Raw genomic sequence first — 12,646 nt, 5'->3', positions numbered from 1 at the left:
TCCCACCTTTGGCCCAAAGAATAAGGGGCCACAATGACATTAGGCCTCCAGAATCTCCACTGAGAAACTGACTCATGCTTCTGTTTATGGCCCATGCTTCAGTGGACCGACTGCGACCTGCTCAGAACGCTGCAGCTGGAGCACTAACACGTCCAAGAAGGAGAGAACATATTACACCTGTTGTGGCATCACTGCACTGTTTCTACCAGAGCTGTTAATCGATCAGCACCTTCATACATCTCAGTCAAAGAGCTTCTGTCACTGTGTACCAAAGCTCTGGAACACTTTACCGATGTTTATCAGACCACCTACCGTTAACGGTTTTAAAAAGCAATTAAAAAATATTCATTTCGATTATTAGTAATGCTAACTTCATCTTATATTTGTTGTGTTTCATTTATAATAACTTTGTCTATTAAACATAATATATTATAAAAATATATATTTTAAATTACTTTTTCTTTTTTTTCTTTTGTCATTGTATTTAGTGTTTTACTATTTTATTGTCTTATTTTGCGAAGCACTTTTGGCTACATTTTACATATAAAAGGTGCTGTATAAAAATATTATTATTATTATTATTATTATTATTATTAATATTATTATTATTATTACAGGCTGTTATATCGTTATCTATACCCATCCTTATGAGCCACATCTATTCTGCTAATCAGAAGTACAACAGGCTCTGTGATTGTGGAAGAGAAAACCATGTTGCATTCACTGCACCAGTGTGTGGAGTTTGTCTTTATATGTTTTATGCATATTTTTTCAAAATCTACAGTAGTCGTTAACCGTTTAGGTTCATTACAGTGAGCCACGTCACTTCCCTCTCCAACTGTTGGCCTTTTTATGAGCAATTTGCTAAAACACAGCAACTTTAGAAGCCCAGACTTAAGTGCTGTAGGTTAGTTCTGACCTGTGATCTAATACTGTTTCTAATACTTACTTAACCTATAAACATCAACAGATGTTATGATGTCTCATGTTTTTAGTATGTTACTTTTCTCCCAACCGTTATAATTATCTCCCGCTCAGTCTGCACTCGAGTACTGAATATCATTGTGACTGTGGACGTGACACTGGATTACCACAAATGTGCTACATATGAGCATTCTGATTGGCCACCACTCAGCTCATTTGCATAAAGAGAGAGCAGAGTGAGTAGGGAAATGCAGGTCGATGTGTCAGTTGTACGTGTATATTGTCGTCTCTTGTCACATTGTAGTGTTTTATGACACATTCTATTTAATGTAAATTGGCCAAAAAAAATGAAATGAAACAAAGGTTTCTCATTTTGCATGACAGCAATGTATACATCACATGTATGCGGCTTAAAGTTTCAGCACCCCAAACTTAAAGCAGCTTCTCACATCCCTGTTTATAATCTCTCTTGTTATTCAGTGATTTCTGTTACAGACACACTTGTTGGTCCCAGGGTGCAGCATTCAAACATCTTCTGACATTAAATAAAGCTTTCACAATCAATAATGTGTTTGAGAAGCATCATTAACTGTACATGCTTTAGAATAAATAGTTGTATTGCTGATAATAAATGTAAACTTACATATTTTGTTTCTCGTCCTAATAATCTTGGCGATGGAGATGATGTTAATTTCTGTGGGTGTAAAGAAAACAGACGGGTGTAATTATGTAAAGTCGAATGCAGAAGTTTGAATACCTTTTGTTAATTTTCTAAATGAAAAGTGAGCTGGGATTTTTCTGCACAATTTCTATTTATTTGTGGAGTTTAACACTTTGGGACAACATAAAATACAATATACCCCACGTTTAATGTTTTATTTTTTCCCAGTGTGTTAAACTCTGCAAATGCACAATAACATTGCATTAAGACGTGCAGATGTGTGTTCTTTGTAGAGCCCATGTGTCAAACATAAGGCCCGTGGGCCAAGTCGGGTCTGTGGCGCAACCCTATTTGGCCCGCAAACTTATTTTAATTTTCTATTAATATTAGCCCGTTTCACTGTGAACTGCACTACAGTTCCCAGCATGCACTGCAATGTAATGTGTGCTCCCACCCACTCCCTAACAACAATCTATGGGACAGCACCACAAAAAAAGATGAAAAGTCATGTGAAGCTAATGTAGTCTATTGTTTTATATAAAACAATTAGTATTTATTCGTTCAGGTATTCAGTGCCTATTTTTTGATGTTGTAGTTTTGGCATAATTTTAACAAACAATGGCCAGCTGAGGTCAAATGTTCAGTAAAAATAAAATAAAAACACAGCTGGCCCACAGATTTGTTGAGATTTTTAATACAGCCCTTTTAAGCTGGGCCTACACTACATTCACCCCTTGCAATAAATTGTCACAATCTGAAGCAATTTTCCAGGTCGGGAGCTCAATTGGAAGTGACTGATGGCACAGATGATCTAATAGTGTGAGAGAAGAAACGAGTAAATCTTCAGCCCTCCGATCGAACTCTGAAGTGATCAGAAACTCTCCAATATTGTCAGACGTGTTTGATATTTACGACTCCAAACGCTCACGAGTCCTGCAGCGTGAGATGGTCAGAGATTTACTTAACGAGTGACTCAAACAACAGCCAATCAGAGAGCTAGAAGAGCAGAGAAACAGGCGAAGAGATGCACGTGAACACTGCCCGAACGGCTAAGCACGGACACAGAAGAGCTGCGTATAAAAGACAGGCAGATAAGTGTGTGGATAATGTATGGATCCAGACATCAGGTCACTCATTATGTGTGTTATTCTCTCTCTTTGCCTGGTCGTCTAGCCTGAGCGCCCTCACAACAAAAAGACAGGAAATTCTGACGTTAAACTGCCGTTAAGTTTGTGATGCTCTCCGTTTCAGAAATCTGTTCAGGTTTTAAAAGTCGTGCAGTGAAGGCCCAGCCTTAGTGGTTGAGTTTGACACCCCTGTTTTGTGAGGAGGCGTGAACTTATTTTCACTTAGAACATGCCATTTTGACCAGGGGTGCCAAAACTTTTGCATACAGCTGTATTTTCTCGGACAAAGTGATCTCGGCCTCTAACGTAATGAGGCTTGTATCACAAAGATCTTTCTGATGTTTTAAATAAACATGGTAATATTTGAAGCCCTTTTTGGAGCTCAGTGTATGCAGTAATTTAAAATGATATATTCAGTTGTACTAGTCAGGCATAATTACACTGAACAGAGCTCAGGGGTGCACATAATTGTTAGTGCTCTAGCATGCTAATTACACACCCTTGGTGCCTCTGAAGCAGCAGACTTCACAGCAGGTTTGTCAGCAGGGCTTGATTGATGCTGAAAAAAATTGAGAAGCATTTTTTCAGTGTTAAAATATTTATATTGTGTTCATAATATATTTATATTATAATGTTTATATCAAATACTCTCACATTAGGCCTGTGAGACTGAATGATAACTCACTGTGGGGTTTGTGTTCTCTAATACTTCATCAATCGCTGCGTACAGCTCTGCGGACTGCTGTCTGAGCTGGGCAGGAGTGCACATCTACACACAGTAAACACAGCTCAGCAGCTCTACAACATTAATCTAGCCTCTTAAGCATTCAGACGGTATTTTCCTGAAATACCTCAGAATGAGGGTCCTCCCATGCAAAGTTGTCACCAGGGTCCAGAGACTCATTCTTCTCAACCTCATCATCAATTGCCTGCAGTGGAAAGAATGAACACTAGGATTAAACCTGAAGCTCATGCACAGCAGAATAGTGCATCCAAAAAATGCTGATATTGCTAACAATGATTAGGACCATCGCTATAAACTAGACATGTTGCCACATGCAAGTCTAAGTCGAGTCTCGAGTTTCTGAGGTGTGAGTCTAAGTCGAGAGTCTCTGTGGTGTGAGTCTGAGTCGAGAGTCTTTAAGGTGTGAGTCCAAGTCGAGAGTCTCTGATGTCCAAGTCCAAGTCAGAAGTCTCTGAAGTACGAGTTTGAGCCAAGAGTCTCTGAGATGTGAGACCAAGTCAAGAGTCTCTGAGGTATGATTCCAAGTCGAGAGTCTCTGAGGTATAAGTCTGAGTCGAGAGTCTCTGAGGTATGATTCCAAGTCGAGAGTCTTTGAGATGTGAGTCCAAGTCAAGAGTCTCTGAGGTATGATTCCAAGTCGAGAGTCTCTGAGATGTGAGACCAAGTCAAGAGTCTCTGAGGTATGATTCCAAGTCGAGAGTCTCTGAGATGTGAGACCAAGTCAGAGTCTCTGAGGTATGATTCCAAGTCGAGAGTCTCTGAGATGTGAGACCAAGTCAAGAGTCTCTGAGGTATGATTCCAAGTCGAGAGTCTCTGAGATGTGAGACCAAGTCAAGAGTCTCTGAGGTATGATTCCAAGTCGAGAGTCTCTGAGGTATAAGTCTGAGTCGAGAGTCTCTGAGGTACGATTCCAAGTCGAGAGTCTTTGAGATGTGAGTCCAAGTCAAGAGTCTCTGAGGTATGATTCCAAGTCGAGAGTCTTTGAGATGTGAGTCCAAGTCAAGAGTCTCTGAGGTATGATTCCAAGTCGAGAGTCTTTGAGGTATAAGTCTGAATTGACAGGCTTTGAGATGTGAGTCTGAGTCGAGAGTCTCTGAGGTACAACTTAAGAGTCTCTGAGGTATAAGTCTGAATTGACAGCCTTTGAGATGTGAGTCTGAGTCGAGAGTCTCTGAGGTAGAGGTCCAAGTTGAGAGTCTGTGAAGTATGGGTCCAACACAAGAGTCTCTCAGGTACGGGTCCAAGTCGAGTGTCTCTGAGATGTGAATCCAAGGTGAGAGTCTCTGATGTACGAGTTTGAGTCAAGAGTCTCTGAGGTGTAAGTCTGAATTGAGTGCCTTTGAGGAGTGAGTCTGAGTTGAGAGTCTCTAATGTACAAGTCAAGAGTCTCTGAGGTACAAGTCAGGAGTCTCGGAAGTGTGAGTCTGAACTGAGAGCCTTTGAGGTACAAGTCTAAGCTGAGAGTCTCTGAGGTGTGAGTCTGAGTCAAGAGTCTCGGAGGTGTGAGTCTGAGTCAAGAGTGTCTGAGGGGCGAGTCCATGTTGAGAGTCTCTAAGGTACGAGTCCGAGTCGACAGTCTCTAAGGTACGAGTCCGAGTCGACAGTCTCTGAGGCTCCAAGTCAAGGGTTTTTTCTGATTTATGAACTCAATTCTTGAACTCAATATGAGTCTGAGCTGAGTCTCTGGGGTGCCAGTCCGAATCGAGTCTCGATATTTCTGGTTGAGAGTCTCAGTCGAGTCTTGAGGCTCTGAGGTGTTAGTACAAGTGTTGAGTCGAGTGTCAAGGCTGATTTGGCAGCTACCAAGTGCTGGATCCCAGGCTGAAGAGAGGAAAGCTGCAAACGGAGTTCTGGCTGAATCTGACAGCTTTAGATAGATATTTACTGTGTTTGGTCTTCGAGTTACAGTGTAAGACCCCTGAGCAAACAGCCCAGAGCTGCAGTTACTCATTTTCTGCTCCCACTTAGGTGAAGTTCAGAGCTACATATTCACTACTGTATTTCCTTCATTGCGATTATGCTTGCTCTAAAAATCTAAACAAAACATAGCTAACATATTGCTGTCACATTTAAATTTACCTTTCTTAAACATGTACTGTAACTAATTTTTGCATTTAAAAAAAATGCAGTACTGTCACAGCCCACTGGGGGCTGCAGCCTACAGGCTGAAAACCACCTCTGTACATGTTTAAATAAAATCAGTTGGTTGAGGATTTAAATAATCTTTCCAGGCTTAACTGAGTATTACTTGTTTGTTTATCTTCCTTGATTCCAGAATTCAAATATCCCTGAAGGCAGATCATTAGTAATAAAAATGGATGTAGTTAGTTTATGTTCGTTTAACTTTGAGGAAGAAAAGAACAGACAACCCTAACTTCACCATCAGCTTCCAGTTTCAATGCAAAGTTTGACTAAGACTGTAATAAAAATAATAATGAACAATGTTTTAGGTAATGTATTATTCAATGTTATGTTTTATAATACTCTGAAAATAATCTTAATCTGATCTCAGTCTCGGCTACTCCTGTTCTCAGTCTTGAATACTAAAAGTCTTGGTCTTATTCCAGTAAAATCATGGGTGTGTACACTCTGTCACTGGGGTGGGACCCTCAAGGGTCCATCTCAGTACCTTTAGTCAGGGAACATAACTGAACCATAATCCACTGAAATGATATGTTCTAAGCTGTACTGACTCCACACACCCCGTCTCGACTCCAGGCTTTTATTTTACTGTTCTGTTTAAAACATTCGGTTATGAAAAGGTACAAATACGAACTTTTCACCTGGAGAAACTTATTTAAGGTTCACAATCAGACCTTAAAACCACTGTTGTACCTTTGAGGGAACATTTACACTGTTTGTACCTTGATGCATGATGAATGTACCTGCACAGAACCTTTATTTCTAACAGCGTATATCAGGCTCTTGTTCTTACTCTTAGAGAACCCAGTAGGAAAATAAAATATTCATTATCATCATGCAAATTCAGCAAGGAGGTAAATTTGAATCTTTTTTTTATGTAATAGCCCAATTCTTAATAATTATCATTATCATTATGCAAATGAGATCACTCTAACTGATCTCATGGGCGTGTAACTATCATAGGCCATGTGAGCATTTCTGGGAAAAGGGTTACTTTTACATGTACTTCAACACCTTGTTACTGTAGCTCTGCTTCAGGTGTTGCTGTAGGTTTGCAGTAAAAGGTTCACACAAATGAGATGGACTAATGAACCCCATCCCTTCTCTCACAGCGCCACACCGCAGATCTCTCACTGTCTCCTATATATAATACATGCTGACTTATCCATCCTGCAATGAATGACTTCAAAGAACTTTTTCAGAGACGTCTATATTTTAATTACAGTGTTCTTGGTGTGATGATGATGACGGTGACACCCTTGTTCTGTCAAAGCTTGAAGACCTTTAAGAAGCCTATCTTTTTAAAAGTATTCAAAGCACTGGAGACAGAGCTGGTGCCAAATTTAAGCTGGTATTTCTATTTACAGGCTGAATAAAGGGTTTCATGGTGTTCTTGAGATTGTTGATAGTGATAGGATGAAGCATAAGACATTTTGCAACAACGTGTTTTCATGCACTTTCATTTGTTTTGAAAGCAGTGTTGTAGTGATATTATAAGTCAAAAAGTTGTAAATCATAAATGAGAGTTGATGCTGTAGGCCAGCGGTCAGCAACCCAAGTGTTAAGACATTTTGTCCTTTAACAAAAATCAAACCACCCTGGGAGCCACAACATTTTATGTCCATTTTATTGAAGTAATGTTTTACCATCTTGGCTAAAATATGTCTGAATATGTGCTAGCTAATGTGCTAGTATAGGCTAAAAAATATAATGTAAACGGAAACACAGACTTACTTTGCTCTGCTTTAAGTTTTAGCTCAGCTTTAGCTGCTTTTCTCGCATCTCCGGCAGGAAACTTTTCCACAAAATTGGAACAGTTTCTTGTAAAATGTCTCAACGTTCGCTTTTTTACGAGGCTGAAGTCGCTTCTCATTCGCCAGCTTCTCACTCAAATGTTCTTGTTCCACCTTAAATGATGCCTGAGACACCCAGAATGTAACTGCTGCACCATTTAAAATGGAACGGGAGAATTCAAACAAGAAGCTGGCGAATGAGAAACTGACTTCAGCTTTGCAACTCTTTAGTGTTTGACAGTTTCTCACTGCAGATTAAACGTATCAGTAAACCAGCTGGAGTGATTATAAACGCAAATAAGTCCATTTTGTCCCCAAATTATCGATGTTCGTCTTAAATCTCTCTCTTTGCCGTTTCATTAGCTACTACCTAGATAAGATTCTTGTCTACATTGCTATGGTAACCAACAGTCTGCATGCCAATCTTCAAACTTAAAGGGTGAATTAGCAGTTCTACATTAACTCCATTGTTTAAGATGATTTACTGTTAAACTGTGTTGAACGATCAGCAGAGCTTTATTTTACTGTAAAGGAGGATTATTTTATTTTTACCTACAAATCTGATTCTGCTGTGGAGCCGCAACAAGACAGTAAAAGAGCTGCAAGTTGCCGACCCCTGCTGCAGGCTGACACACCGGCTTCAGAATGACTGAGGCTTCTGATTAGGGATGTTCACTCCGACTAATATTCAGGTCTCCATAAGAGTTAATGAACAAGGAAGGAATAAGCACAAAAAAAAACTTTAAAACTGAACTGAAATTATTTAAAACTGAAATTATATGTGAGCCTCCAGGCTTCCTATTTCCTTTTTAGGTGACAGCTCAGGTGCTGGGAGGCTAAAAGATTCAGTTGCATGAAAATTATCAGCACATAGAGGAATACATGTGAAAATGTTTTATTATTCAAAAATAGCCGAGGGAAATCAGTAACCTTGTAAGAAGACCAAACGAGGCTGCCTCAGACGAGCTCTCTCGCCTGATGACTACAGTCTCATTGACTTTCACTGCCTAAAGTCAATAAATGGCTGGATGAAAGAAAGCTGTCTCATTAATAAAGAAAGGCAGACGTTATTTGGTAGTAAGTAGCAAAGACCTGAGGTCAGTGCTCATCTTGGCACCAGAGCTTTGAGGGCTAAAGATCAGGTCGGAAGTCTCGGCACAATAATTGTTTCACAACTGAATTTCAGCAGGCAGGTAATAGCAATAATGAAAGCCTTTTACCGTGTCAAGAATATATCATAGTTAAACAATTTCATGTCACAACAAGACCTCGAAAATACAGGCAGATTCATTTGAAAGAGGCCCTGAATATTCTGTAATAACTTAGCTACGACGAAGCAATCTGAACGAAACAACACACAATGTGCTCCTCAGTATATGGAGCTTTGAATAAGCCGGGATGCCCCTGCGTCGGAGCGATGAGGTAGGCGCTGGACAGCCGTCGCGACATTTAACCTCCATTTGCAACGTCCAGGTGCAGACCCCCGTACCCGTTCATGTGTCTGGCAGAAAATGGAGATCACTTCCAGGATCGCATGTGATGCAATCGATTACACATACGTCAAAGTATGTAGCGTATTTTTTGGGTTCAGATTGCTTCATCCTAACGGGAGTTACAACAGAATATTCGGGGCCTCTTTCGAGTGAATCTCCCTGTATAATCCATGCATATATACTACTGTCTTTTTACTGGCCTACCCAAAACCACAGTCAAAAACAGCTTATTCAAAACACAGCTGCTAGAACGCTTACGAGAAACGGAAGCTTTAGGGAAAGTTCTGCCAGTAAGACTCATTATTCCTTACCAGTCATGGCCCTGTCTTTAAAATGACTCGACTTATCTACCTCTTCTGCTGCTTTCAGGTGCCTACATTTTGACATTCCCCTCCTTCCTCCTCCTCACCACCAGTCTGGTTGTCTGGGGGCTAGACTCTGCCCCACCATCTCTATCTGGCAGGATAAGTGAGGGTCTCGACGCTCCAAGATCTAGACCCAGGACGGGGCCGACGCCAAAGACTGTAATTTCTACTGAATTGTTATCTTTCAACTTGTAAAATTCCATTGAGGATAAAAATATTCTCCTTCTTCACTCTTACCTCCTGAGTCTTTCTGGCAGGACTAAGAGATCTGAGCACATTACTAGTCACTGCAGTGGCTGCCAATCAGCCTTAGTATCGACTTTGAAGTGTTTCTAATTCTGTATAAATCACTGACTAAAATACACAACCCAATAGGCCTCCGGTCAGTCAGTAGAGCCCAGAATCAGAACCAAACAGGTTTAGGCAGCATTCAGTCATTATGCTGCTGGCTGCTGGAACAACACGAGGTCAGATAAGTCCATTTTTAAATCCAGTTTAAAGATGTTCTTGTTTTCTTGTGCTTTTGTTTAACACTTTATCTTACTTCTTTTAATCTCTTATTTTATTTTCTATTTTATTGCCTTTAATCTCTTCAGTGCACTTCAGTTTTAATTTTTGTAGCTCTTCTAAACGCCTTTCTGAGGTGCTAAATCTCAGGAGATCATCAGCTTTATTTTTTATTCCTTTTATTTTTCCATGTTTGAGTGAAGCGCTTTGAATTGCCACTGTGTATCAAACATGCCATACAATTAATTTGCCTTGCTTTGTCTAATGAGCTAATACTAACCGCATAGGTGTCAAACCATATGATTTACCCAGTTTTGTCTCAGTCGTGGAGGTTTGCGACTGTATGAGGCTGGGATATTGGAAATCTAGTCTAACATGAATAATTCTCACTGAACAATAATCTGATGGTTGTGTGGTGGATGCACAGGTACACTGACTTACATGAAATTCTTTTGTTGCTGTGCATACACACACATATTCATCGCCTTGCATGTCATCAGAGCATCACTCACCAGCATGTGAAAAGTGATACGCTGTAATAATCAGATCGCTTAAAGGTTAGTTTAGTTTCTGTGTCACTAGTATAAAAAACTAGTAGCTGTTGCACGTTTGGAGTGAAACTTATTTAAAAACCCTCAATCTCATCTCACCTTGTACAAGGAATATATACAACAGCACATTTCATAGTTTTATTTTATAACTTATTACTGTACAATTGTACATTTGGAATAGTGCAACACTAGTGTATATTGTGTATATGTGTATATTCAGAGTTGGTATATATATATATATCTTTTTCTTCTTAGATATTTATATCTTTATTTTATATATTTTTTTGTATTTAAATTCTATAAGGGGGCTACGCACCTAAGATTTTCACTCACTTTCCACCTGTGTAAATTGATGTGACAATAAACATGATTTGATTTGATTTGATTTGATTTGATTTGATCATCTTGCAGACGAGCCTACAGTGTCAGCTCATCATGGAACGCAGTCTGACTCTATGAATGTGTTTGTATGCTTTTTTTAACTGCAAGACCCTGTTTAGCTGTTTAACTGTCACATAAGGTAAAAAGTGATTAGTATGATTCTCAGAGGGTTTTATCACAGTAAAGATCAAAACTGGATACACTGCAGTTGTTGCGAGTGATTTTCAGACTAGGAATATTCTATATAGTGTATTTGTACGGTTTGGAGGCTGTGAATATAAGGGTTATTGTCTCCAGAAGTTGACACGTATGTAACTGATACAATGTTGGATGCTGATGAGAAATCATCATCTTCTACACGAGGACCATCAGGCCCCTGCAACTCATCCAGAATGCAGCAGCACGGCTCGTCTTCAATCTTCCTAAGTTCAATCACGTCACTCCACTGCTGCGCTCCCTTCACTGGCTTCCTGTAGCTGCACACATCTGATTTAAAACCCTGATGCCTACAAAGCCAAAAATGGACCAGCCCCTCCCACCTAGTCGAAACTGGAACTGTACCTCGAGCCCTTCAAGCTTCAAGTACAGCTCAGCTTGACCACCTTCCTTCAAGACATGTGGAAGACAAGCATCAGGACTTTTCTCTGTCCTGGAGCCCAGGTGGTGGAACGAACTCCCACTGGCTGTCTGAACAGCAGAGTCTCTCACGGTCTTTAAACACAGACTGAAGACACGTCTCTTTATACAGCACTTAAGTGAGCACTAATAAGTACTTATTGAAATGTATTATGTGTCTAATTATCAAAACAGGCTTTTGTTTCTAGCAGTATCTGAGCTCAGGAGCAGCTTTCTCTCTAACCTATTTGTAACAAACAAAGATATTTCTCTGAGTTGACAACAAACCACTTTAGTAAGTCGCTCTGGATACGAGCCTCTGTTAAATGCTGTACATGTAAAAGTACATTATGTATTATTGTTACATCCACTAGAGTAAGTTAGCTTAGTCAGCAAAAATCACTGCCTTTTCAGTCACATCCTTGGCAATGTGACCATGGCAACGTTTGCACGTTCAGCCACTCATGTTTCGGAGTAGAAAAGTGTAAAACAATATACATACATATTCTCAAAACTGTCACATTTTACAGCACTGTCAAAATACAGAAATGCTGTTTTATTGAATTCTTAGCCTCTTGGCCGTCTGCCCAATGCAGTGAAGACGAAGATGTCTGCCCAATGCAGTGAAGACCTTAAACAGTTAACTGAGCACCTTCCCTACTGCCTACAGAACTGTGCTGCATCATGAATCAAAAGCAAGGAGTTTATCACAGTTTCCGCTCTTGTACATTGTTGCTACACTGTAACTGAGAATTATGTTGACCTTTTCTCTGATTAGAAGAGTGGAAGTGCCATGTAGTTTAACTAATGCTGCCTACCTGCTTCTCCATGCTGAAAGATTCATGAATCATGCTGATAAAAACATTTACATTTCAAATGTTGAAATAGAGCAGTATTGCATTCCTTAGGCCTTTGTTATGCGGACAGACTGATGCAAGGAATACACTGATATTAGCGTCCAGGGGTGGGCAGAATATTTTGACTGAATACTGAATACATTGTCCTAAATGTATTCAGTAATGCATTCCCATTACAATACATTAAGAAGTAATGTATTCAGAATACATTTAGAATAGACTTACTGGTTGGCAGTTTTCTTCCCAATAATTCTTCTCTTAATAATCTTGAATTTAAGTGAAGTTCTCTTTCATTGTTTTCTGCAGTTCACTGCTGCTTCCGTAAACCCCTGAGCAGTTTGATCATTCCTCAAAAGAGCGTATTAACTGAGATTAATAACTGATCACATTGATTTATCGGTCTACTCAGGCTTTAGCAGAGCTCAGTAACACTGAGATTAATAACTGATCATCACATTGATTTATCAGTCTACTCAGGCTTTAG

At 39.8% G+C, this 12,646-nt stretch overlaps 1 protein-coding gene across 1 annotated transcript in view; it reads right to left on the bottom strand.

Moving 5' to 3' along the window:
- LOC118810024 (muscular LMNA-interacting protein) overlaps positions 1-12,646 on the bottom strand; it is an 85,447-nt gene that overhangs the window by 35,886 nt on the left and 36,915 nt on the right. The window contains exons 6-9 of the mRNA XM_036573542.1: positions 3,564-3,641; positions 3,398-3,481; positions 3,212-3,271; positions 1,568-1,618 (exon numbers count right to left, since the gene is read on the bottom strand). Of these exons, the coding sequence (XP_036429435.1) occupies positions 1,568-1,618; positions 3,212-3,271; positions 3,398-3,481; positions 3,564-3,641 (273 nt within the window). The remainder of the gene's footprint in view (positions 1-1,567; positions 1,619-3,211; positions 3,272-3,397; positions 3,482-3,563; positions 3,642-12,646) is intronic.

Source organism: Colossoma macropomum, unplaced genomic scaffold (genome assembly GCF_904425465.1).
Source record: "Colossoma macropomum unplaced genomic scaffold, Colossoma_macropomum, whole genome shotgun sequence".
In the NCBI taxonomy this organism is placed as follows: Eukaryota; Metazoa; Chordata; class Actinopteri; order Characiformes; family Serrasalmidae; genus Colossoma; species Colossoma macropomum.
This window is presented reverse-complemented; position numbering and strand designations above follow the sequence as displayed.